This window comes from Pyrus communis, chromosome 9 (genome assembly GCF_041283825.1).
Source record: "Pyrus communis isolate YQ-2024b chromosome 9, ASM4128382v1, whole genome shotgun sequence".
Classification (NCBI taxonomy): Eukaryota; Viridiplantae; Streptophyta; class Magnoliopsida; order Rosales; family Rosaceae; genus Pyrus; species Pyrus communis.
In genome coordinates, this window is record NC_142573.1 from 12,066,351 (window position 1) to 12,092,616 (window position 26,266).

Genomic DNA, 26,266 nt, shown 5'->3' on the forward strand with positions numbered 1-26,266 from the left:
AAAAAGATCGTATAAAATTAAAAGAATTTATTTTGAAGGCCGCCTCAAATAACCTTGATGTGGTTTGGTTTTTATTTTTTCTTAGAATAATGTTACTCTTATCATTTATTTGAACTATCTTTTAATAAAAGATAGAACAAAAGATTGCAAGAATAACACTTCTTTTTCTTATTTCTGGATGAAATTTTTTCTTTACCCGTTTCTTAATAGAAAAGTTTATGTAGTTGGTTAAAATTACCATTTAGTGCTCATGGTACAAAATTTAAAGACCCTGGCTCCTATTAATTGAGTTTTCTTCATATAATTATGGGACCATTATTACAATTTAGTCATAAATTTAATCTCCCTATGGTATAAAGCCATATTTTTGACTGTCCTTCCCAAATGACACAATTTAGTTACAAAGTCCTGTAACAACATATATATATATATATATATATATATATATATGTACTATCTATTAATAGTTTGAGGAGTTACCCCTGGTGACAGAAAATGTATTTGGTAGGTAAACCACGAAACTGAAAAATAAATAAATAAATATTTATATTTCATTCACAAAAATTCGATAATGATTGATGAGTCGTTTTCTTATTATACATTTGCAGACAATACAATAGTTAAAAACTTGGAAGTACAAAATTACCGAGTACACAAAAACATAACCGAAATTCTTAACCAAGTATTTTATTTTCAAGGGACATTTATGGTCAGCTGGCTAGATTCTATAGTCAGATCTCGGGACAATATGCATCGTTTCTGTTCTGACATCAAATTTAATTCACCACTAATTTCAGTTAATTTGTTCTAAGCAATATCGGTTACAGTTAATCAGATGTAACACCAAAACATGAACCCAGATTAACTTCCATGTTACATTTCTGCTCTTCATTTCTACCATCAAACTTAAGCTAGCTACCTTAGTTTCCACCACAAATTAACCAATTCCTAGAGACTAATTTGTGTTCCTTACTTATGCTAATTAAACACAATAATTAGTCATTCCAAAGTGCAAACATTGGAACCTGTTGAACCAAACCAAGATTTCCAAGCCTGCTGTGATCAGTCCCACCATTATTTCCTGCTGAGAAATAAGCATGAGAATAATCACCTCCTCCAATGCCAAACTCATGACTTTTAGGGCTTGAAGCACCCAATGGTGCGTTTGTGTTCGAATGATCCTCTACTGCATTGTTCCACATCATGTCAGCCAAGTCATCAGAAGGTTCAACACCACTTGTGATGGCCAAAAGGGGATGTGGAGAAGTAGACGAAGAGCATGAACTGAAGTCCTCGATCGCTGCGGCCGGAGGAGCTGAGTCTTTCGGTGAACGTTTGGCGAGGTCACTGGCAATGAGGGTAGAGCTTGAGCAAATCCTCTTCACATCGTACCTACTCATGTCAAAGTTGGTCACAGCACTTATGCCCCTAAACTTGATTGCTGCAATGTCATAAGCCTCAGCTGCTTCTTCTTGTGTGCCTAAATCAATCGACACCAAGAATATCATCATAATCATTCAAAATGTCGTATATAAATTCGATTCATTGACAAAATTATATCATGTTGCGCTGTATTCTATAAACATAAAAAAACTTTACCGTTAGATTCTCGTTCCAACACTCAAATTTAATGGTAAAAAATTTCACATATAAGATAAGGAAACAACGTACTGGAGAGTCCTCAAAATGGATTAGGGATTTTTAATTTATGTGAAATCAACTTACTAAATGTTCCTAGGTACAAGTCTTTGTTTCCAGCAACTCTGCCAATCCTAGCTTGCCACCTTCCATGCTGATGGTGTCTGTCAGGACAAAGAAAATAATTTGGTTTTGACAGATTGAGGGGAAAAAAAAGGATAGGAAATTGGATGGGGCTGGAATTTAATAATGTACTAAAATTTAGAAATGTTTGATATCATATGGACATTTTTAATAATGTTTGCCTATTATTGACTATGATAATTGAAAAGGCTGCAAAAATAAATTGCAGTAAATAATGGCAACTCTATTATTAAAGTTGCTTTGTGCCATACCTTGTCACACCTCTGTACACAGAAGCTCCTCTTGAAAACCCACTGCTTTTCCTAATACCAACATCAAAAGATGCCATTCAGACCAACAAAAATTTCAAACTAAAATAAAAACATAAAAGATGCTACAAATTCGAAAAAGAAAATCATGGTCCAGAAAGTAGTAAAAGGGTATATACCTTCTCAAATTGGCTACAAATTCTTGCCTTGTCATGTTCTTCATCTCTTCTAGCTCTTTTTCATAAGTACTTAGCTAATCAGCAGAAAGAGACGGGAAGAAAGTTACAGAAGAAAACAAATAATAGTTTTAATAATTTGTTGGTGAATTGTTTCAGTTTTTAGGATATTTGTGTTTATTCAACAACTAACGGGTCGAAATCTCTCCCTCTCCTTTCACTAACTTAGTTTACAACGATAGCGTATAATAAATAAAAACCAAATCTTAAGAGTGGTAGAAACCAAAACTTACCGGGAAGTTTATATGAGTAGTTGAACCCCAATACTTGAGTGCAGCTAAATCATAAGCCCTAGCAGCTCTCTCCTCCTTATCATAACCGCCTGATGATCGTTTTGCAGAGGGGAAATGAATAATATGACAGTTTTTTTAAATTTTGCACAACTTACAATGCATATCTTTATATTATATCTTTTAATGTAATCGATTAATAAAAGTTACGTCCAAAAACTTCATAAAGAATATACATGCAAATTTGGTATCAGAGGCTCAGAGCTAAAGATTCACATACCCAGATAAACTGCAGTTGCAATAGTGTGAAGAAAGACCAACCCCATAACAAAATGCATGGAAAAAGGAAAAAAATACCAGACCGTTAGTATATTCCTCTAACAAACAAAAGTACCCCAAAAAAATTTATAAAAAGAAAACCAAATATTTTTAGTAACAATTTTCTCACCTTGCCTTCCTTTCCTTGTTTGCCCTTCTTTTCTGCAACTATTATCCCATAGATGGGCCTCATATCTCCCAGTCCACCTATGCCTAAAACAGATAAATTTAAGAACAAAAAAGTTAATAAAAAAAGGAAGATATTTTCATAGTAGCATTTTTTCTGTACTCGAGCTTCCGAGTTCAATTTCCGGCTACCCACCATCGCTTGTATCGACAAAGAAAATCTAAGAAAAGGAAAAGAAAGTAAATAGTTGGTATGTACCTGGTGACACCCCGGTACTGAGAAGTGCGCTGACCAAAAGTGTCAAGAGATTTTCTAGGAACTGGTTCTCTAGCAGGAGATTTCCCAACAGCCCTTTTCTTGTTATCCACTATTTGGATTTGTTGATGAGAAATTACACTCATATTATTATTATTATTATTATTATTATTATTATTACCATTTTGCAAGCTTGGACACATAGTGAGTGAGAGAGCTGACTGATGATCACCACCACATAATGATTTCTCGTCGCAAAAGGGCAGCGTTTGGCCCAACCAAGATTTGTACATGCCATTACTAGGGACAAGGCTTTGTGCTGGGTTCAGGGTATTGCAGTAATGGGTGTAGGGTTGATTATTGATAAAGTGATCTCTGCTGGGTTCGATTTCTCCGTTGCTGGGTGTGGTGGTGGTGAAGTTGGGGGATTCATTGACGTTGATTTGGGAGATGGGGGAGTCTTGGTTTTGGTCTTGCTGGGTGTGGAAATTGTAGGCTTTGGTTTCATCAGTTGGAGGAGGAGAGCTGGAGTAGCAGCTGCCCAAGAAATCTTCAAGCTTTGGACCCTCTTCGTTTGGGTCTGCAGCTGTCTCACTTGTTGCACCCATTTGGTTCTCATATCTCCAATCTTCCAAAATTATACAAATCATATGAAAATACTAAAAAAAAGAATACACAGAAAACCCAGAAAATAATTATAAAAAAGCTTCTACTTTACATGCAATACCTTCAGAGGCATTGGAGCGGCTGAAAGGGTCAGCAGAAACACAGAGAGAACCATCAGAGCGCAAGGGCATGATGGTCATTTCAGAAGAGAAGCCTCCACCTCCTACATGTTCTTGTTCATCTTCCCTCCCACCAAATCCTTCATGGATCCTCAAGTGTGGAGCCAGAGAGAATCCCAACCAATTACTCATAACTAACTCCACTCAAAAAACACCAAATCTCTCTCTCCACCACTAAAATAGCTGGGCTTTTGGGAAGTTTATGAGCTTTCAAAAAGGTGGGACTTGTGGCAGTATTATGGGGAACAAAGGGGAGAAAGGAGTTTGCTAGCTAGGATATGAAAGTATGCCTTTTTTTTTTTTTTTTTTTTCCGAAGATTTACTTCTTCAGAGTCATGATGGATTGGAAGGGCTCATTAGTCCTTGTGGGGGGAGGGTGTTCCTCTCTATGGTGCTTTAGAGACGTGTAGACCCAAAAACCCGATTTGTGAGAAACTACAGAAGTCCCATTCGTCTTTATATTCTTACCACCATTTCTGTTTTTGTATTGAAATCCTTGGACTCTGTGCCCCTCCCCTCTTCCATTTCTTTGTCATATTCCTGCAGTGGTGGTCATGACATGTGACCGGAAATTTTATCATCAATAAAAATAAACAAGTTTATCAATATTTAAGTAATAAATCAATCAATCATTAATTTGTATATTTTTAGACTTACAAAATTAAATCTATAAATTGAGTCTTTCTAATATTATCTTATTATTTTTTGTCTAACAAGCTCAAAATCAAATTTACAAATACTTTTTTTTTTTGTCAAAATTTACAAATACTTTGAACAGTTTAAACAACATCAATTTTTAGTGCGATTGTCATATTGTTACATTATATCATAAAATAGATATAGTTGACCTACAATATAATTTTAATAAGTAAATGCATGCATAATAATATGAGTAAATTAAATAACATGTGACAATGTAACATACACATAAAAATTTCTAACTAGATGAAGCACAAGCAATTTCGGAATATTTTATGGTGAAAGATATCTTTGTTAACTTTTACAAGGCTTTAGAATAAAGAAAAATTAATAAAAAGAATTTCAAAACTTTGAGTTTTAATAAAAAATCATGCTATAATTTTATTTAATAATAAGGACAAGAGAGGAAAAAAAAAACCTAACTAAAGGCACGTGCAAAGAGCACCCAATGTCACATCTAGGGCTCGACTCCACCGTAGCACGATATTGTCCGTTTTAGGCCCTAACCACGCCTTCACGGTTTTGTTTCTGGGTATTCACAAGAAACTTCCCAGTGGGTCACCCATCATGGGATTGCTCTCACCCGAACTCACTTAACTTCAAAGTTCCGATGGAACTCGAAGCCAGTAAGCTCCCAAAAAACCTCGTGCTAGGTAAAGATGGGAATATACATATAAAGCTTACAAGATCCACTCCCCTGTGCGATGTGGAATGTAACACCCAACCAATCATTTAGTTGCATAACCATTTGACATAATCCAAGCATATTTTATTCCTCTAAAATTAAAATTTCAAATTGAAGTGGGTTCCGTTCGATTTAAAACCACATCTAGGGTGGTATGGTTGGAAAAGAGTCGGTTAAGTGTGGGTGTTGACATTGATCTCTATCATATATATTTTTTTATTTTATTTTTTGTATCTTTTAGCCATGCATGACTTTAACGGCGTGGATGTTGATTTCTATCATGTGTTTTTTTTTATCTTTTCGTTGCATTCTGGTGAAAGAACTTGAAAATCTTGGACGAGCATCTACTATTAAGTTTCATAAACAATGTAGTATCTTAAGTTTCATAAACAGCGTCGTACTGTTAAGTTTCATAAACAGTGTAGTAAGTTTCATAAACGGTGTTGTACCGTTAAGTTTCATAATCAATGTAGTACCATTAAATTTCATAAACAGTGTAGTATATTTCATAAACATTGTAGTATGTTTCATAAACAGTGTAGTATTATTAAGTTTTATAAGCAGTATAGTAAGTTTCATAAACAGTTTATGTAAGGTGCACGCAGATCCTCGCGTCAGATTTTTTTTTAATATTAAAATTATGTCTTTTTCATTAAACTTTAAGTTTTTATGTCTTTTTTTTATATTAAAATTTAAAAGTTTTCCATTAAAATTTAAATCTGTTTCATTAAATAAAATTATTGCATATTTTTTTATTAAAATAAACTTGTCCAAATCATTTTCATGAAAGTTTTCTTAGAATAATCGTCCTCTCTTAATGAGAAACCCAAGCGGCAGAGAATTTTTTGTTTTTCCTCTTTGTATTTTGGTCGGAGCGAATATTTTTTTGTTTTGAAGTATATGTTTCATTCCGAGGCTCTTTGTTTTCTAAGTTAATGAACATTTATTTGTCACGTAGAAATTGCTTTATGCATGGCTTGCAACCTTTCATCGATCGTTCAAATGGAACAATCTATTCTATTTTATATAAAGAAAACGGAAAAGGTGAATATTGATTTGGTGTCACCATGCTTCGACAAAAATATTGGACAAAAATGCCCCCAAAACAAAAATCTTCAAAGACAGTCCAAAATAACACATCAAATAAGGTAGGGGCATTCATCATTTTAATAGTATTTCTTTAATAATTTACTTTTTGATGTTTTTTTTTTTTAATTAGTACCTCACAAAAAGCTAGCAATAATGTGATTCAATTTCTTTATTTTTAAACACGTTCAAAATATCTTAAGAGACGTGTAATGCTGGTTATAAAAAATATTTTTCGCACGTGGATAACAATTTGATTAAATAAGTTATCAACTGATTGTTTTTTTTTTTTTTTTTTAACAAATGATATTATTCACACTAAGGGGGATGGGAATGGACTTAGCCTCACTATGACAGCTCGTCCCGAAATATGGAGTATTTTATTCTCGATGGCGTGAAATGACTATTTTGCCCTTAAGCGTCTGGTAGTGGTGTGTGTTAATGGGCTAAGGAATTGAACCAATTATTTCATATCCTACTTTGTTGGACCCAATTGGAAATTGGTGTTGTTTTGTATGGTTTTGGCATGCAGCCCAATTAGGGCTTGAGGTGGGTTTTAGGTGCCCAATCTGGACACACATACACACACTCACATACACATGCAACCTGCATCCTTTTCTTTTTTTTTTCTCTCGAACTCTCTCCGTCCGTACATCGGTTGACCAACCTCCAAACCTACGTTACTCTCACGAATCGAGTGTTTGGAAGGTACCATCACCTCCCTCGTGGTCTCACGAACTTTTACATACCAGTTGCTCGAAGTAAGTACCTCGAGAATCCCTGAACTCTGAACTCCGATGAGCAGTCGATTTCACTCCGACATGATCGTCGAGGTTCTACCAAATTTTAAGACTTAAAAAAGTAATCATTAGTCTTCTCTAGCATGTTAGGTTAGTTTTGGTTAAGTTTGGACGTCGAAATGAGCTTGGTTGTAGGTTTGCAGGATTAGCCGATTTTCAAGGATGTCTCTAGCCATTTTTCCGTTGGTTTTAGGACCTTTAAAAGGTAAGAACGTGTTGTACTCGTTTAGAGCTTCAATTTGAGACAAATTTCATGAAATTTGGTTGAGAAATGGCGGAGATATCAAGCTTTGAAAATTTTCCAGTTTTCGTTGACGCAGATGGCAGATGGCAGCCGGCGACAAAGTCCGGTGATCCACCGGAGAAGAAAGGAGAATATTTCGTCAACTTTGACGGAATATTCCTAACGGCGATTAACGACATCAGGTATGTTTAACGGTATATTCCATTAGTTGACGAAATATTCTCTAACGGCGTTAACTATTCCGTCAGTGTGCCAGGCACGTGCCTGCGCATCGGGGGCGCGTGTGGCCGTACCTTGGCCGGCGCTTGAGGGCGAGTGGGATGTTAGAAAATTATTCTAAAAATATGGGGATGTTCGTAGAGTTGAGTAGGCCACGATGGTATATTCAAATACCCCAATTAAGCAACGTATGAAAAACTATTACCTAGTTTTGTAAATGTACTTAAAAATAATGTTTAAATAGTTGTTTCACATAGAGGTGAGACTTTTCCAGAAGACGAGCGTAGTCAAGCGAGACTCTGGGGCTACGACCCTTCCACATATCAGTGAGTGGGCTTTTGGTATTCAGTATATATATATATGCTTGGTATTTTTCCTAGAAAATGTGTTTAAATGGACTTGTGTTTTAAAATGCCATGCCAAATGTTTTATACATAAAATATGTATTTAGTAGTTGCACATAATTATGTTTGACGCTGCGGAAGCTCAAGTAAGTTCCAGGTGAGTTTATAGATTGTGGATGTGAGTTGCATGATTATGCTGAGATGTATCTATAGCTCATAACCTGCACCCTGGTGTTAGTGCTCATGCCCATGGTCAAGGCACAGTTATTCACGTGATATTCACCTCCCGCACCATACACTCACCTTGGATCCAAGTTAGGTGCATAGTCCTATCGTACAGACCACTTTAAGTGGTTTCGACTCGTGTGCAAGCATACTTGTTAAGCTATTGGTTGAGTCGTACAGGTCATATTAGGTGACTCCGACTAGATGGATGAGCTATAGATTCAACCGTACAGGTCATATTAAGTGACTCCGGCTGACATTTCATTTGCATTAATTTATATCACCTGACTTACATATTTTATGTTGAGATATTTGACATGGCATATATGTGGATTTTGCTATTCTGAGCATGGTTGTGGTATAGATATGTATTCTAATTTCTGGGAAATTATACAGGTTTTACGGCGAGGGTTTACTATCTTTGATAATTGAAATGGTTTTGAAAAGTTTTGTTTTCGCCCACTCACACTTTCTGTTTTGCGCCCCTCTAGGTTTTAGGTAAGAGTGTTTGTTGGTGGCTTACGAGAAATCGCGGCGGTCCTGACAGATTATCACTAATGTAGGACCACCTCTGGTATTGTATAATTAATACTTGTCCTATTAGACTGCACTTAGGTTACATATGCTCTGACTATAATGTTTTCACACTTAATTATCACTACTTGCACTTATACTTGTTTGGTGTAATTAGTTAGTTTGGTTTTTATTTATTTGTATTCTTTTATACCTATTGCTTCCGCACTGCGCACATAGCTACATCACCCTCGCGTGATGACCAGCACGTCTCGATCTAGGTTAGGGTGTGTCACTCACAATGGCTAGCAATAATGTGATTCAATCAATTATTTATTAAATATTATTTTCTCTTTTTTTAAACACGTTTAAAACATCTTAAGAGGCGTGTAATGTCGGTTATAAAAAAGGTTTTTCGCACACAGATAATAATATGATTAAATTAATTGTCAAATGATTTTTTTATTTTAATAAACGATGTTATCTACACTAGGGAAAGGAGGTGAGCTTAGCCTCACAATAGGCTAGCAATAAATGATCCAATCAATTATTTATTAAATATTCTTTTCTCTATTCTTAATGTAAATTCTATAGAGAGTGATTTTATTATGTGAATTTAGCTGCTTTAATTGGTTTATGAGGGATTTCTTCTAGCATGATCTAAAATTATTCATTTACTTCAAATATATGACTTTTCTTTTATCAATTTACGTATATAAAGATATTTAAAACATATAAGTCGCGAATAGCACACTGATAGGAGCATATTCATGCGACTTAAATGGCTTGTTCTCGTGCATTTACGTTATGTTTCTTTAGTTATTTTAGTCCTTTAAGCTATTTTCGTGTGTTTGTAGGTCCAAATGGCTAAAGGAGCAAAAAGATGCATTTTGGAGACTTTTGGAGCACTTTTGGGCTAAGGATGGATAGCTTATGCTTGGCGCCAAAATGTTGGACGAAATTGAAGACCAAAGTGTTGGAACTTTGTTCCCTTTAGTTTTAGGACATTTAAACCTTCCAATTCCCTTATGTCGTGCATCTCCACCTTTCTCCCAAAACCATACACATGCATTCATTATTCATTCCCTCACATGCTCCCATTACTTATCATTCATCACTTATCATTCACCACTTATCACTTATCATATCATTCACCACTTATCATTCATCACTTATCATTCACCACTTATCACTTATCATATCATTCACCACTTATCATTCATCAAACACATGCATTCACATGTTTTCAAAATCAGCCATTCCACATGCATATTCAACCTAGCTGTCATTGCACATGCATTCACTCTTTAATTCACATGCATTTACTCTTTAATTCACATGCAAAACATCCCATTCCATCTCCCATCAGATTTCCATCATATTCACATGCATTCCATCCTTTAAAACATTGCACATGCACTCCCTTTAATTAATTAAGCCACATGCACTCCCATCCATTTCATCATTGCAGCCAACACATGCTTTCACATGCATTTTCAGATTGTCCCCTTGCACATGCAGCCACATATTCATTGCACATGCAATTCTAACCCACATGCACCCTTTATTCTTTCATCATTCCAGCCACTCCACAATCCCATTCATCAACACATGCATCCACATGCATTCACCCTTTAAACCATTAAATCCACATGCCTTCCTATTCAATTAAATCAGCCACACGCATTCATCATCATAACCTAGCTGTCATTCCACTTCATTGCACATGCATCTTCAAATAAATCAGATTTCCATCATATTCACATGCATTCCATCCTTTAAAACATTGCACATGCACTCCCTTTAATTAATTAAGCCACATGCACTCCCATCCATTTCATCATTGCAGCCAACACATGCTTTCACATGCATTTTCAGATTGTCCCCTTGCACATGCAGCCACATTCCCTCTTAGCTGTCATGTTCCCCCCATTTCACCTATAAATAAGCATCCATTGCATTCATACTCATGCAATCACTCTTCCATATTCCAGAAATTCGTCAAAACCTCTCCACACCCTTGCAGCAGCCACCAAAACACCTTTCTCCTCCATGTTCAGTGAAAAGTAAATTCATGAAAGTAAAAGAAAAGTATCATCGAAAGTTTAGTAGATTATTTTGGATATCCAAATGAATGTATAAAAATAAATGAAGTGTTAGAGATGAAAGTCGGGTACACACATAACCACTCATTAATTCTACATGGTTGCCCCCTTTGTGGTTCAACCTTATATATATATAACTTGATCATTGTATATATTATCGGGCTTCATCATAAGAGCAACTCCAGCGTATGAAACCTCCCCCCAAGCAATAAACTATGATATCCACCTAGTGAACAGTAACTGCCCTTAATGAACAGTAATCGTTTTTTACATCTCCACCGTTGCACTTCAATAACCCTGGCAATAGGCAATAAAATATTAGTATTTTTTTTATTTATAAAATAATACAAAATAATTTTAATTGTAATTTCAGATAAGATTTTTAATCGTTCTCGTTGCGCCACGTGTCATTATCCGAAGTATTATTAAATAATACAAAATAATTATTTGTAATTTCGAATAAGATTTTTAATCGTTCTCGTTGCGCCACTTGACATAAAATACGAAAAGACAATTATTGGGGATGGATTTTCGATAATTTTTAATCGTACTCGTTGCGCCACGTGTCATTATCCGAAAATACAATTATTGGTGATGGATTTCTGATAAGATTATTAACCAATCACGTTGCGCCACGTGTCATAATCTGTTTACAATCTTTGAGGATAGATTTCCATCAGATTTTTAACGAATGACGGCATGCCACGTGTCATTATCCGAAAATACAATTATTGGTGATGGATTTCTGATAAGATTATTAACCAATCACGTCACGCCACGTGTTATAATTTGTTTACAATCTTTAAGGATAGATTTTCATCAGATTTTTAACGAATGATGACATGCCACGTGGCATTATCTACAACTTAATCCTTTTTTAATCCTCCATATAATTTACCATTCATCCTCACAAATCTCACATCAATTTTCTCAAGATCTCTATCATTATTCATAGTTTCTGCTTCATTCTTACAATGTCTTCTTCTTCCTCAATGATGATGTGGGAACTCGATCAGGAAAAGGAAGAATTGTTTAACCAACCAGAAGGAATGTTCAATCTCCAGGTGGCAAAAAATAAGAGGGAAGAAGATGAAGAGCGTAGAAGGAGAGATGATGAAGCAAGAATGGGCAGAGCCTCACATTCCCGTTGAGTCATCCAAGCTGTGGCTCAGATTTGCAGGCCCAGCCGTTCCGGAAACCTTGATAGAAGTAGGCAAAGACGAGATACAGAATTCTTGGATGATTATTTTGTCCGTAATAGTGCATTCCCTGATACGTACTTTAGACGTCGTTTTAGAATGGAACGACATTTGTTCAACAAAATCTTGATTGCTGTTTACAACCATGATTCTTACTTTGTGCAAAAGAATAATGCTTTTGGTGCTATGGGTCTCCTTCCTCAGCAAAAAATTATTGCTGCCTTGCGAATACTTGTATATGGAGCATCTGCAGACCAAGTGGATGAGATAACGAGGATGGGGAAGTCAACGATTCTTGAGTCCCTGATGAGGTTTTGCGGAGCAATCGAATCTATCTACACCGCAGAGTACCTCCGGAAACCTACAAACATGGACTTGCAAAGGCTTCTGAAGAAGGCCGAGATGCATGTTTTTCCTGGGATGATTGGAAGCATTGATTGTATGCACTTGACGTGGAAAAAATGTCCAAGTGCATGGCAAGGCGATTATGGGGACAGAAAATGAGCAAAAAGTATCATTTTGGAGGCAGTGGCATCTTTTGATACATGGATTTGGCATGCCTTTTTCGGGGTTCCGGGAGCTCAAAATGACCTCAACATCCTTGCCCAATCCCTAGTGTTCAACGATGTCCTGCAAGGAAAGGCACCAAAAGTCACGTACTGCGTCAACAGACATATGTACAACGGGCTATACTACTTAGCAGACGACATTTACCCAATGTGGTCAACATTTGTCAAAACAGTGCCACGTCCGCGAAGTGCAAAGGAAAAACACTTTGCGAGCTATCAAGAGGGGTGCAGGAAAGATGTGGAGTGTTGTTTTGGTATCCTCCAAACTCGCTGGGCGATCGTCAAATGTGCTGCCAGATTGTTTGATGTAGAGTTGCTTCGATCCATCATGATGAAGTGCATCATTCTTCACAACATGATTGTGGAAAATGAGTACGATTATGATGTCATTGATGAATATGAGCCAGACACGATGGAACAATTCAAGAACACGTATATATTGCGCTCATAACTGCACTGAGGAACCCGTGCAACATGAGTCATTAGAAAGGGATAGACGTCACAATGAATTGGTCATTCAATGATATACTGCACTTCAAAGGCCATATATGCACAATGCCCGGCAAAATGACTTGATAGAGCACCAGTGGGCATTGAACCAAGCTGAAGATAATTAAGTTCATTTAGTATGCTTGTTTTTATTTGGTGTGTTTATTTAATTTTAGTTGGTGTGTTTTTTTTAGTTCAGCTTTAGTGAGTTTTTTATTATTCGGTATGCTTATGTAATTTTATTTGGTGTGTTTTTGTCATTTGAATAAATATTCTCTTAGTATAAATAGCTTACCAAATTCAATAAATTTACTCTCACTTTAAATAAAGTACTAAATTTAATAAATTAGAAACAACATAAAGTACTATTTTCAATAAATAATAAATTACAATCCAAAGTGATTGGAAAATTATGGGCTTCGATTACAAAAACTACTCTATTCATCATCACTTAACCAATTTATGGTGCTAGGATGATCTTCTCTTACGGTGCTAGGACCATCTTGTCTTGCTCTCGCTTCTCTTGCACACCTCCTTCGCACCACGTCCACTTTCTCTGACTTCCAAAAAAATTTAGAATTTGGAGACTTCCCTTCTAAGGCGTGTTCATAATCTAACGATCTCGTTGAGACATTTTTTCATCTCTAACCTGTTCCCTTTCTTGCCTAAGTAGCTCTCTTTTTCTCTCATTAGCTTGAAATTCTCTCTTAATATCTGCAGCTTTTGCCTTATCTCTACCCTTATCAGCCTCATATTTTTCCATTTCTTGCGCCAAAGTCAATTTACCTTGGCGAGCAAGTTCTTCCATGTACTTTGTATAATCATTCTTAGAAGCACTCCTTTATCTCTTTGAAGCCTTCTTACCTTGAGGCCTAATTGGATGACGGGTCGAACCTGACGTTTGTTCAAGAAGGGGCGTTTCAGGCACTTCTCCTGCATCATCTTCATGAACATGCGAGCCATGATCGGGTGGAAAGTGTACAGGGGTGCTGTTCATGAAAACTTCTAGACCGACAGACACAACTCTAAATTTAGGACAATCTTTGACAATATTCCAACATTCCCACCAGTTGAATGATTTATTTTTGCTTTTGGTTATGGCACTGTACCAAGCTTGTGCTTGAAGTTCCTACACACTGCGGGAGAAGAAATAATTATAATGAAAATAGGTAACAAATAAATAATACAAACAAATAATTATAATGTAGGTAGGTAACAAATAAATAATACAAAGAAATAATTTTAATGTAAATTTGGGTATAGTACAAACAAATAAATAATATATTGTTACCTGATCCGAGTAATTTTCCCCACTTCGAATATTAGTACTAACTTGTGCCAAGGCGTCTCTCCACGTACTAAATGATTGACTAAGTAATTTCCAACGACTGGACATCGATTCTTTGGTTCTTTTCCCACCAATTTTCTCAAGATAATTGGTATGAATAAGACTCCACATTTCTCGCAACTGCATCTCATTATCCGTAAGCGAACTATGAGTAACTTCAACCCAGCTAGTACACAACGCAACATCTTCAAGAATCGACCAATTCGTACTTGCATCAGTAGTCATTTTGTTAAGAAAAATGGATTGAAACTTTGAGAGAAAGAAAGGAATGTGATTAGAAGTAGTTGAGAAAATATGAAATTATGGTGTAAGGTAGATGATAATGAGAAGGTATTTATAGAAAAGTAAAAACAATTTTTTTTAAAAACAATTTCAGATTTTTTTTCGAATTTTTTTAAAATTTTTATTCAACTAATTAATCTTTGTCGTTGGATATAAAAAAAAAAATTGAATTCCAACACTACAGATTGTGCCACGTGTCACAACGATAACTTTTCTTAATTTTAAAACTATTTTTTCTTTTATTTATTTTTTATTTATAAAGTAGATTAATATCAATTGTCGATCTCAGATCGAATGGTTGATATTAAATCAGAATTTTTTTTAATTACCATTGCATATCGGACGGCCCATTTTAAAGAGCCGTTGAGATCGAACGCATTATGGGAAGCCACGTGACTTCCCAACAGTAACATTTCAGTCTGAAAAGTGGGCTGATTTTTCTAAAAATATGTCGGGCGACGCGCCCCCACGCATGAGTGGGGTGCACGCGCCTAACAGAAAAAAATAAAAAAAGGGCCTAACACCAGGCTGACGTCAGCCTTGGCATCACATCCACTCGGCTCTCGGGCTGGCAATTCTTCATAGGCCTGGAGCTCGGGCGTCAGGCTCCTTCACGCTGGAGCGAATCCACAGGGCCTCGGGCCCTTTTCTTTGGCCTGTCCCCCGAGCAATCCACCATGGTGGAGTTGCTCTAAGACTCAGGTGTTAGTCATATTAGGAACCGCCTTTAAAAAATATGTTTTTTTAGAACATCTTTAACGGAGTAGTCAAAGGAGTAGACAAGCTTATTTTGACGGGTTGCGTAGGCAAAAACATGTTCGAAAGGTGTATTTAAATTTTGCCTAGACCCACAAAGTAGCCAATGTTGCCTACTTTCAACATTATAGGCAAATGGGGTCTCACGTCTTTACTTATAATAAAGTATTCCATGTAGAGAAGACAAAGATAAATGATAAACACATATGTTAAAGATGAAATAAAAATAAAGTCTTGCCTATTCTATTTACCTATTTTATTGAGTGACACTTTTTCAATGAAACAATCAGAATGACAACTTTTAACGTCAACTATTATAGTACAGATTGTACAGTTTTATTTATTTATTTTGCCTACACCATTGGAGATGCTCAATCCCAAATGATCCGATTTCCCAAATCATCAAACAATCGTGATGGTCAAGCCATATTTGTTTTAGATTCCTAGAACTCTCAATAGTGCTAAGTATGTTGCCGGCCTTTATTGGCCCGCACAAAGGGTTATGGCGTAAAATTATGTGTTGCTCGGCTTCTTTAATGCTAAGTTTTGGGCTTCTCGAGTCATTTAATTTTAGGTCAATCAAAATATATAATCATGTGTATATTTCAATTATATTTACCCAAATTAATAAGAGGACAATGGAATTTCTTCAACATTAATGTATCCAAATCGAACGAAAATTACAAACTAGCGTCATTAGTTGTACAGTTGCAAGCAGTGAAGGGGATAAAACGGAAGACTTAAGTAGTATTTTTGGGTAGTACAAGTGTGTGTTTTAAAGGGTTTGTACGAAGTTCTTGTCAATTATGGAATGATACTAGTTTTACCAGAATCAGCAGGAACTGAATGCTACGTGATCGGTGCTTATTCTAATTTATATTCCACCAAGCAGGAATTTCAGAGTACATAAATATATGACATAAATTGTCAGAAATTAACAATTAAATGTGCGCTTAAGAATGCAAAGAAACTTGACAGGTTGTAGAGGTCCACTTAAAAGACAATGTACATTGTACAGTGATCTATAGTGGAATGACCCGGCCCCTCCAGATCATCAACCTTTGGAATTTAACATGGCTGAATCTATGAACACCCAAAGAACTGACTCTAGACACCAACAATAGAGAGAGTTTTTATAAATCCACATGGAGGCCTTGCCTGGGTCGGGTCATAATCTCCCTGGGCTTAGGCCCTGGTGTGGACTTGATTTGGTTAGTTCGTAACAGAGCCCATAACTGGACTCCTGGGAAAGGGTATTGAATAATGTGGACTCCTTTGTACTGGAATTGGGCAACACATGATCCAACAGTGTGTTAAATTTTTTGAGTTATGAACTAGTAATCTATTTGTACATGATCCAAAATGGATATTGCCCCCCACTTAAACCGTTTTCATACTCATTAAATGTTAATTTTTATCACAAAAGACTACGTGTTGTTAGTAATGAAACCATTCACTTGTTCCTTGAATTTTTATTTATTATTTATTTTTTGTCAAATTACGTTCAATTTTACATTCTTTGACACATTTCTCTAACTGTTTGGACAATCAAATTTAGTTAGTGGAGAAGAGTATGTTGTGTATCCAATCTAACATAAACAAAAGAATGACTGAGGCTTTTTTTCTTCACTTTTTATGCCTGTTTTAATTCTGAAGCTTAATTCTCCTTTAGTTTGTTCATTTTAATGGCTAAAAGAAGAAGGGCGTGCGTGTATGTTTTGTGCAAAAATGGTATTAAAACACAAATAAACAATGAATGGGAGGCTTAGTCATCTCTCTCGATTTTTAGTGTAGATAATATTATACGTATTAAAGAAAAATACAAACCCTAATTTTGGTCAAATGTGGACGTGCTAACTGCTATCCTCATTCCATAATCATAGGGCATCTAAATATAGTTGAATAAGTATTAATTAATTGGTAATCTCTGAATCTCATATAAAATCTGGCACTGACAAAGTGACTCTACCTTCTTTCGCCCTGTACATATCCAATTCTGATGCACGCCTATTATTCTTTATCATTTTCCCGTACCAACTTGTTTTGTTTGGCTTGTAAAAATCCCAAGCTTCACACATGCACACCACACCCTGGATTAGCAAGTTGTTTTAACTAAATTGCCTCATCACAGTTTTACATGTATAAACGATTGATGTTAGCATAATTATTATGAAATATACGTTTAAGTTGTTGATTGACGCTCAGTACTAAATATGATCTGCTACCCTTATGGCTCCTAACTTAACCGTTTAGGTCCAACACAAGGTTACTTAGTTTCAACAGAACCATCCAAGTGTGAGGTTTTTTCAGAACACCTTTGGCACTATTAGTGTATAACTATTTACTTTTAATTTTTAACTCATTCTTTATCCTCTCACGCACATGCGAAAAAATTCATGGTACATTTTCGATATCAAATTAAGTTGTTTCACATTCATACTTTGCCTACAACCACAAAACTCCAACACAAGTTAGCAAAATGTACAGTAAAACGATAAGAAATTTATTATGCTCCGACATGCACAAGATCAATGAATTGTTAAGCGTGCGGCTAAAAATTTTAGAATATAAAGATTCACATTCTAGTAGACCAGTACATACTAAAAAATTCGTAAAATGATTCACTTGTTATAAGAACTGTCCATATATATTCTCCGACTATAGGCCATTTGTATTCTAATTCGCGATACAGCTTTTGTAAAAATGTGTAAAGTGCAATGGTAATGGGCACAGTTAGCTTCCTACTCTGCTAGCATAATATTAATATTCCAACAGAAGCTATATACTATTGATTCACAGCACCTTACTACGTAGAGGAATCCGGATTCTCACTAGATCCTCTTTGTGAGGATTTCGGGTTTTACGAATTGTATCCGTTCATCGTACATTGTGTAGTCAAAAATTATTTTAAATATTTTTATTTAAAATTAAAATACTAACAATACCTGATAAAAATTAATCGTACTATGTATGATAAACATAGCGATTCATGAATCTTTAGGATTCTCACTAAAAAGAATCCGAAAATAATCATGTTGGTAGATAGAGTAATACCTCATTCATAAATTTGACAAGTGTCGTTTAAGTAAGAAGAAGGGTTAATTTCATGAAAAGTAGTTTTCACTGACTAGTTTTGTAATCCAGCACCTTTGCGGACCCGGCTTCTCTGCTCTCTTAGTTTTTATATATTTTTATTCTCTCATATCTTATGTGGTCACGGTTAAATCATATCAATATTTTATATTGATTATAAAGATAATGAGACAAAAAATAATAATAATATAAAATATTAACGTAGTTTAACCGTAATCGTATAAATAAAAGAGAATAAAAATGTACGGGAACTGAGAGAACAGAGAAGCTAGGTCCCACCTTTGCTGCTGCTGCTGCTGCATCGATCGCTGTTTCCCAAGTCTTGTGACTCATCTGGAATTAATACATTTTAACGAACACAATCATTTAGTTTGTAGATGACACTTGATGATATGCACAGGCAAAAATCAAGCAGGATATGCTTAGACTTCAACTTGTAAACCGAAGGGTTCACTGGAATGCTGATGCAATGGATTATAAGGCCCAAATGTTTCTGCACATAATATTGGAAAACCGTGTCTTGCAGCTTGATTATAATATCTAGACTCTGGAGTAATGCATACGACCAATACACTTATATATAAAGTCTCTAATACACATAAATTTCATCTATAATTATAGCGTACATTTTTATTAGGCTAAAAGGTTCTTTTCTGTTTGGGCTTATTAGGCTTAAAAATTTATTATAAAATGTTGTCACATTGAACTCTACATTCCTTTCATCCTTTCATAACTAATCAAATTTGATTAGAAACTAATTAATTGCTATTTTCCCATTAAACTAAGTTGTTAAATGGTACCACATCATGGATGGAGGACCACTGCCCCGTCATGGTGATATATCAACTTTCTTTATCTCACACATTATATATTACATGATGAGTGATGAGATGAATGTATTCTTTGTGTAAGTAAGTAATTATTCTCATAAATTTGCATATTGACATTTTTAGTGTGGTAGATGAAAAAGGTGACCCACACATGCACATTTCTAGATGTGTGGCATTGAATTTTCCAAAATGAAGAAGATCCAGTTTAACAAAAAAAAAAAAAAAAAAAAAATGAAAAAGAAGCCGAAGATCCAGCATGCCATGAAATTCCAAACTATAAGTGCACAACAAAAAATCAGATGCAAATCAAGGGACCATATAGATGAATCCCAGCAAATATATCGGCTACATTGTCATTGGTCCACATATAATGCTCCTATATATTTCTTTCACCTAATCTTTGAATTAAGAACTACTTGAAACCTAATTCCTATTTTGTTAATATATATTCTTGTCAAATTGGTTTGATCACGAGCACGTTTATTGAGCAATAAAATATTATTATACAATACGATTAGGTAATAGCCAAATAGAGAGGGCTTTTTACACACACCTAAAAGCAAGTTCAACCAATCCAGACATACTTTCTATTTAAGGACTCCTTTTATGCAATAAAAAGAAAAACAAAACTAACATTTAGGCAATTGTTCAAATAAATAAAAAAGAGTCAGAATTGTTGTGGTCAAAGCCTATGTTCAGTTTACAATATTGAATGCAAATTATAACATAAAGGGTAATTAACTTGTAATTAAGCAAACTAATAATTAAATTAGTATTATTTACGTGAGGGTCATGTGCAATCTGGTCTACTACAAACCCTAGAAAACAAAGACCGGTACTCGAGGCCTTCCCCCTGAGAAATAAGTGCTCCAACCAATCGTATTACTTCTTCATGCAACTCACTCTTAAGATTTTTATGGTTTTTTGGGGCTCCGAATACTGAAGGAGCACAGCACGTACTGTTTCAAAGACAAAAGTGCTACTTATAAACCTTAATATTGTATTCATCTCCTTCGTCTATCTGTCCCCCTGCTATTCTCTTTTGGATCAGGATTCTTACATGAGATTAGGAGGCTGAGCCTCCTGAGCAAATCATACGGATCGTTAATTCAATGACTACAAACAAAGAGCTTCTATAAAAGTTGTAATAATTGTAACCGCTGGATTTTGGATCAAATAGGTCATATGATTTGCTTAAAAGACTCAGCCTCCTAAGCACAGAAGAGGATCCAGATCCGTTTTGTCACGTAATAGCAAAACTTTTATTAAAAGACTGCATGCCCTTTTATTTTCTTTTTAATTTTATTTACTACAACTTGCACATGCAAAAAGAAATTATGCAGCATGCCAAATAATCACGTATATCCACAACAAGCCAATCCTTCCTACATGGGATCTGATTAACTTTCCGCACAGCCGTCTGATCTATTTGTATCTTGAGAAATGCTCTCTCAAATGTAAAATTTTTTATAAAATTTGTCACCTTATGTTTACATAATTGACGTTAATATTAATTGAAAAAGAGTTTATAAAGTCTCATTAGCATTTCTATTGTGTACTAACCCTTTTCACCTCAAATTCTACTTTTTTTTTTGGTTTTTCGCTACCTTTTTGCGCACTAAGTAAATTAATCATATCAAACACTTTTTTATTTGGCAGCCTTTGGAGTATTAGTATGTGCAATGTAGCATCAACCTTTATAGCTCTCTTGTTGCTCAATCATCAAATTCCATGATCAAAATATCACGTCTCTTTTTTTTCAACCTGAGAGAGAGAGAGAGAGAGAGAGAGAGAGAGAGAGAGAGAGATTATAAGACAGAGAGAGAGAGAGAGTGAGAGAGACTCATAAGTGGTAGTTGGGTTCTTCTCTTCCATCAAGAAGGTTAGATGATAGAAACCCAAAATAGCATCCTCTCTCCCAAAGCCTCACACAATCTCTTTCTATCTCTCTGAGTGGCTCAATGGCTCCCGTGACAAAAGACTCCATTAATAGACGAAAAGTGAAGGGAGGTGAAGCCATGAAAAACACAAAAAGGGAAGTCAACAAGGGAGCATGGACAGCAGAAGAAGATCAGAAACTGGCTGAGGTTATTGAAATACATGGTGCAAAAAGGTGGAAGACAATTGCATCTAAAGCAGGTGTGTGTGTGTGTGTATATATATATATCCTATATACTTAACATGAAATTAACCAGGTACTCGACCACATTACACTTACTGAATAATGATCAAGAGCTTAAAAGTGTCTTAATTTTGATTGATGCAGGCCTCAATAGGTGTGGTAAAAGTTGCAGGCTAAGATGGTTGAACTATCTCAGACCAAACATCAAGAGAGGCAACATATCTGAGCAAGAAGAGGACTTGATCGTTAGGCTTCACAAACTTCTTGGAAATAGGTATCCATTGATTTCATACGATAATTAGCATCAAAATTTTAAAGTACATAAATAGTGTCTGAGGGATTAGGGGGTATTCAATTGGGGTCTAGGATCCCTCTAATCGCTCAGAGCAGGAGGTAGACTGCTGTGACGGTTCGATGACTTGGCCCTGATATATAAATTTTGCCCGCCTTATCCTATAGCCCTTGCCTATGTAAGATTTACTTACAAAATTGATCATTCTCTTGTGGGTTTTTAATTTCTTATTAGGTGGTCTTTGATTGCCGGGCGATTGCCGGGTCGAACAGATAATGAAATAAAAAACTACTGGAATTCTCATTTGAGCAAGAGAATGAACCAGAAGGAAAAGCAAAATGGAGCCAATTTAACAAGACAAATGATCTCCATAGATCATCAGAAGGATCGTGTACAAATGAAAGAAGATTCGTCATCGGAAGAGGGTGCTACTAGTACTAGTACTACAAGTGCTGCATCTAAAGGAGGTGATCAAAACTCCAACATTAATATTGATGTGGATGATTTCTTTGATTTCTCCAATGAGGGGCCTTTGAATTTGGAGTGGGTGAGCAAGTTCCTTGGACAAGATGATGGCAGATGGTTTAACTGACCAATAGTGCAGTTTCATGCTAATTACTCAGGGTTGTATGTCAAAATTTCACCGTCTGTCAGCTATTTTTCCCTTTTCTTTTTTACACGGTTAAATATATATTTGATGACTCTCTAATGGAGTTCATGACGGTGCGCTGAAACTATTGTACATCAATAAAAACTTGGATGAGTTTAGTTCTGCCCTTTCTTCTACACACAGACACACACACAGACACACACACACACACACACACACACACATATATATATATATATATATATATATATATATATATACTTGGCAAATATATGCAATATTTCCGGTAATTAAATAATCGTCGACAATATGAATTAGTTTATCATTTCTGTATTTGGTTCAATTTTATTTTATATTTATTTGTATAAAGACCATCACACAATGAGAGCTTGTATAAAGAAAAACGAATGAAAAAAAAAAGGATGGTTTACATTGTGTAGTGGTGGGAGCACTCATCCAAATGTAGAATTACTCTCTTATCATGTGGACGTAAAAATTTCCAAATTTCATCCGCATACCAACATGAGGTAGAAGAAAGGAGAATGGTCTTCGCAAACTCATTTCCTTTTTCTAAATTTTCGTCCCCCGACAAAGACCGAGGACAAACATACAGGATTCTCTCTCTCTCTCTCTCTCGTTCTCTTTCTCTCTCTCTCTGTCCATACATAATATATACACGCAGATGTAAAATATTTGTAAAGTGGAAAACAGTGAACCTGCAGGCAAAATAATGAAGTTGAAAGATGGCAATCTAAGGCATTTGAAAGATGATGAACAGAAGCCTAATCACTGCATGGCTTGTCATGTAGTTCCCAGTCGGTCAGAGAGATTCTTTTTTAATAGTGGAAGATTTAAAATAGTTTTAACAACCACGGTACTGTTTACTTTAATGAAAAATCATATTTTTACATTAAAAAATCAATCATGATAATATTCATTTTACCTTCTATTTTATTTTTACTGTTAAAATTCAATATTTTCAAATTATTTTCATTAGTTTTCCTAAGATTTAAAGCAAAGATGGCGAAGAGTAACGAAAAAGGAGAAATTGAGTTTGTTCATATTATATTGTGGACAATTGTTAGTGCATAAATCTGTGATATACGATAAGACAAAAGGTTGCATATCTGCATGCTTTTTAAAATTTACCATTTGCTTGCCAGACATTCCTGGGACAAATTAGAGACTACAAAATTTTATTATATTAGTCTATATAGTAGTGTTAAAGACACCAAAACAAACTTGAATATCCAAATAACAATATCTCATTTGTATTATGGAGAAGTGTTAGTCATCAGTTGAGCGTCATTCAATAGCTGAAATGCTCCACATGCCCACGACATACGATAACATTCTCATTGTTTATATTTGAATTTAAATCCTCAAGATATTTTGGTCAACAAGCCCCTAGTTTCAAGTTTCATTACAATACAGGTTTGTGGTATTTTCCTTTGGTCAGTGATTAGTGATTACCTTATAGATGTTCATATCATATCCTCTATTCGTTGATGTTGAAAGTCATTGACAATGGGATGACTTATGTATGAGTATATATAATTTGGACACCATGCAATCAAAGTTTATTCATGAACTCGAGCTTCAACTATGGTGAGAACAACTTGTATGACACAGGTTTACTGTTACAATGATGTTTCGTGCCAATACCATAAGAACATGTAGAAAAAAACTAGCACATATCATGTATTATTAGCACGGAACGTCACGTGATGGTAAACCCATGCCATACAAGTCCTTCTCCCCGGAAACGCTAAAAGAGATGTGGTCCTTCCAGCCTGAATAATTGTTCACGTTGCATCCATATATAGGTCCAAAAATTGTTGGGCAGACAAGCAGTACACCCACACATTTGCTTATTATACCTTTCACAGATATAATATCAGTTCCTATAAAGTCGATTTGTCTGTTCTGTCACACATAAATTCATATTAATTATTTGTAAGTATGAATATAAATAGTGATAACTTCTCCACAAGTGCATTAGAAATTTCAATCTATATATCTAAAAACTTAGAAAATTATCTTATGTTCTAGTGTATAGTATGCACCAAATGAATGAAGGATTAGATGTGTAGCCAATGATGCAATAAGCAAAGATCCAACAGCCAAAAATTTTAGTATGTTGTATACACTAGTGAATACTAGAAAAAAAAAACCCAAACTCTCCTTCATCGAACACATAATATCAAACACAAGAATAAACGCTTTTGATCACTTAATCTCATGTCATCTTTTGCCAAAGGGAAGGCCAAACCTTCCGGTCAATTTCTTAGAACTTGTATTGCACTGAGTTTTTAGCCACTGCTCAATTTAGTTTGAAATTCAGAGACCAAGTAATTCGTCTATCCCAAACCAAAGGAAAAATACAAAATTTCCATCAACTCTTAGGAACATTGCCATTAAGCCCCTGCTATGCAGAAATCTCTCTAAATATCTTTCTCCCACTTGTATGATGTATCCATTAACTGGTTGGACGTCGATCTCAAAATGTCCAAATTATCACTAATAGTAAAAAGAGGTAGCAACATTATTTTTAAACCGAAAAGTCAAATTGATGTGGCGTGGCATGGATTGACAACCCTCACTCTTGCTATCAAAATTGATAGTAGCTGCAAATCTTTTTTTAATTTATTATTGAATACATTTAATTATTATATATATTTTTAAAAATTTATTATAATATATTAATGTATAAAATAATAGTTTAATTTGACATATAAAGATATCAAAGTATCACATAAATTGTCAAATTTAAAGTTTATATAAAATTTGATATTTTTTTTGAAAATGCACTACATCCCTTCTATCGTCGTAACATTTTCCTTTTACTTAATTTTTTTAGGCTTTTTTGACAACCGGAAAGCATTAGATGATCTATAAAAGACTCAATTTTTTTGGAGCATCCTTAAAGGATTTAACAAATTTTTTCACTAAAAATCCTTTGCATACACATTTGGCACCTTTATGCTATTTTAAAAATTATTAACTCAACTCACTTTTCAACCAACTCTTTAAATTTCATCTCACTTTGAAATATTCATACCTTAACTTTATCTTATCTTATGAGACCCCAAATTTTATTTTCATTCTATTTATTAAACAATACTTTTGAATAAAATACATTGTGAATCCCAATTTACTAACTTGAAGAAGTAGTAACTTATCTTTTTAGAGATGCTTTTAAACTACCAAGTGAATATTGTAATTAAAAACCATTTAACTTACTCAAATTAGCTTTTTATCTCCAACAACATTATCTGTTAGCAAACTTTGATTATATTTTTTTTTCTTTCCAAACGATAGAAACTTTAATTAAATTTGAATCGAAACGTTTACATCAGAAGTTAGAGTGTTGAACAACCACTCTGGTTCAAACTCATTCCAATTAGGCTAAATAGCCAAAATAATCCTTGAAATATGCATAACACATCACTTTGGTCCCTGAGATTGAAAGTCAATAAAAATGGTCCCTAAGATTGTTGATCATCCATCATTTTGGTCCTTTCGTTAAAAACTCTTTGGGTAAGTTTCAAAGCTTCGTAACTCAATCGTTTCTTAACCAAATTCGACCCATAATATATCAAAATGAATATAGGAAAGTGTAGAACAAGATTATACCTATTTGAAGCCCAATGGTTGCCGGAGATGGCAGAAAAATAGCCTCAAACTTGACTGGTCCATGAAAAATTTGGAAAACTAGCCAGAAACTAGGTAAACTTTAAACGTTCATAACTTCTTCAATACTAAACAAAATCGA

The 26,266-nt window shown here is 35.0% G+C and overlaps 2 protein-coding genes across 3 annotated transcripts; one reads left to right on the plus strand and one right to left on the minus strand.

The window, feature by feature from the left end:
- Window positions 1-671: 671 nt before the first annotated feature.
- On the minus strand, window positions 672-4,247 carry LOC137740946 (Integrase-type DNA-binding superfamily protein). Of its 2 annotated transcripts, XM_068480750.2 has the most exons (9): window positions 3,924-4,247; window positions 3,200-3,824; window positions 2,945-3,027; window positions 2,777-2,785; window positions 2,500-2,588; window positions 2,210-2,283; window positions 2,034-2,084; window positions 1,726-1,802; window positions 672-1,480 (listed from the first exon to the last, which is right to left on the minus strand). In XM_068480750.2, the coding sequence occupies exons 1-9, from the start codon at window positions 4,111-4,113 to the stop codon at window positions 996-998; spliced, it is 1,683 nt and encodes a 560-aa protein (XP_068336851.2). In that variant the 5' UTR covers window positions 4,114-4,247; the 3' UTR covers window positions 672-995. The 2 variants fall into 2 exon arrangements, with proteins under 2 accessions (XP_068336851.2, XP_088556887.1); XM_088700761.1 differs by lacking the exon at window positions 2,777-2,785.
- Window positions 4,248-21,198: 16,951 nt separating this feature from the next.
- Window positions 21,199-22,653, plus strand: LOC137740812 (transcription factor MYB114). Its single transcript, XM_068480617.2, has 3 exons — window positions 21,199-21,606; window positions 21,734-21,863; window positions 22,116-22,653. The coding sequence occupies exons 1-3, from the start codon at window positions 21,429-21,431 to the stop codon at window positions 22,471-22,473; spliced, it is 666 nt and encodes a 221-aa protein (XP_068336718.1). The 5' UTR covers window positions 21,199-21,428; the 3' UTR covers window positions 22,474-22,653.
- Window positions 22,654-26,266: the final 3,613 nt, after the last annotated feature.

What these genes read in the sequence shown, in the direction of transcription:
- LOC137740946 (XM_068480750.2), bottom strand. Translation starts at nt 4,113, where the DNA reads ATGAGTAATTGGTTGGGATTCTCTCTGGCTCCACACTTGAGGATCCAT. An exon ending in CAGTACCGGGGTGTCACCAG is followed by an intron (nt 3,028 to 3,199) that starts GTACATACCAAC and finishes TATCTGTTTTAG; the next exon opens with GCATAGGTGGACTGGGAGAT. An exon ending in CTACTCATATAAACTTCCCG is followed by an intron (nt 2,284 to 2,499) that starts GTAAGTTTTGGT and finishes TCTGCTGATTAG; the next exon opens with CTAAGTACTTATGAAAAAGA.
- LOC137740812 (XM_068480617.2), top strand. Translation starts at nt 21,429, where the DNA reads ATGGCTCCCGTGACAAAAGACTCCATTAATAGACGAAAAGTGAAGGGA. An exon ending in GACAATTGCATCTAAAGCAG is followed by an intron (nt 21,607 to 21,733) that starts GTGTGTGTGTGT and finishes TGATTGATGCAG; the next exon opens with GCCTCAATAGGTGTGGTAAA. An exon ending in CACAAACTTCTTGGAAATAG is followed by an intron (nt 21,864 to 22,115) that starts GTATCCATTGAT and finishes ATTTCTTATTAG; the next exon opens with GTGGTCTTTGATTGCCGGGC.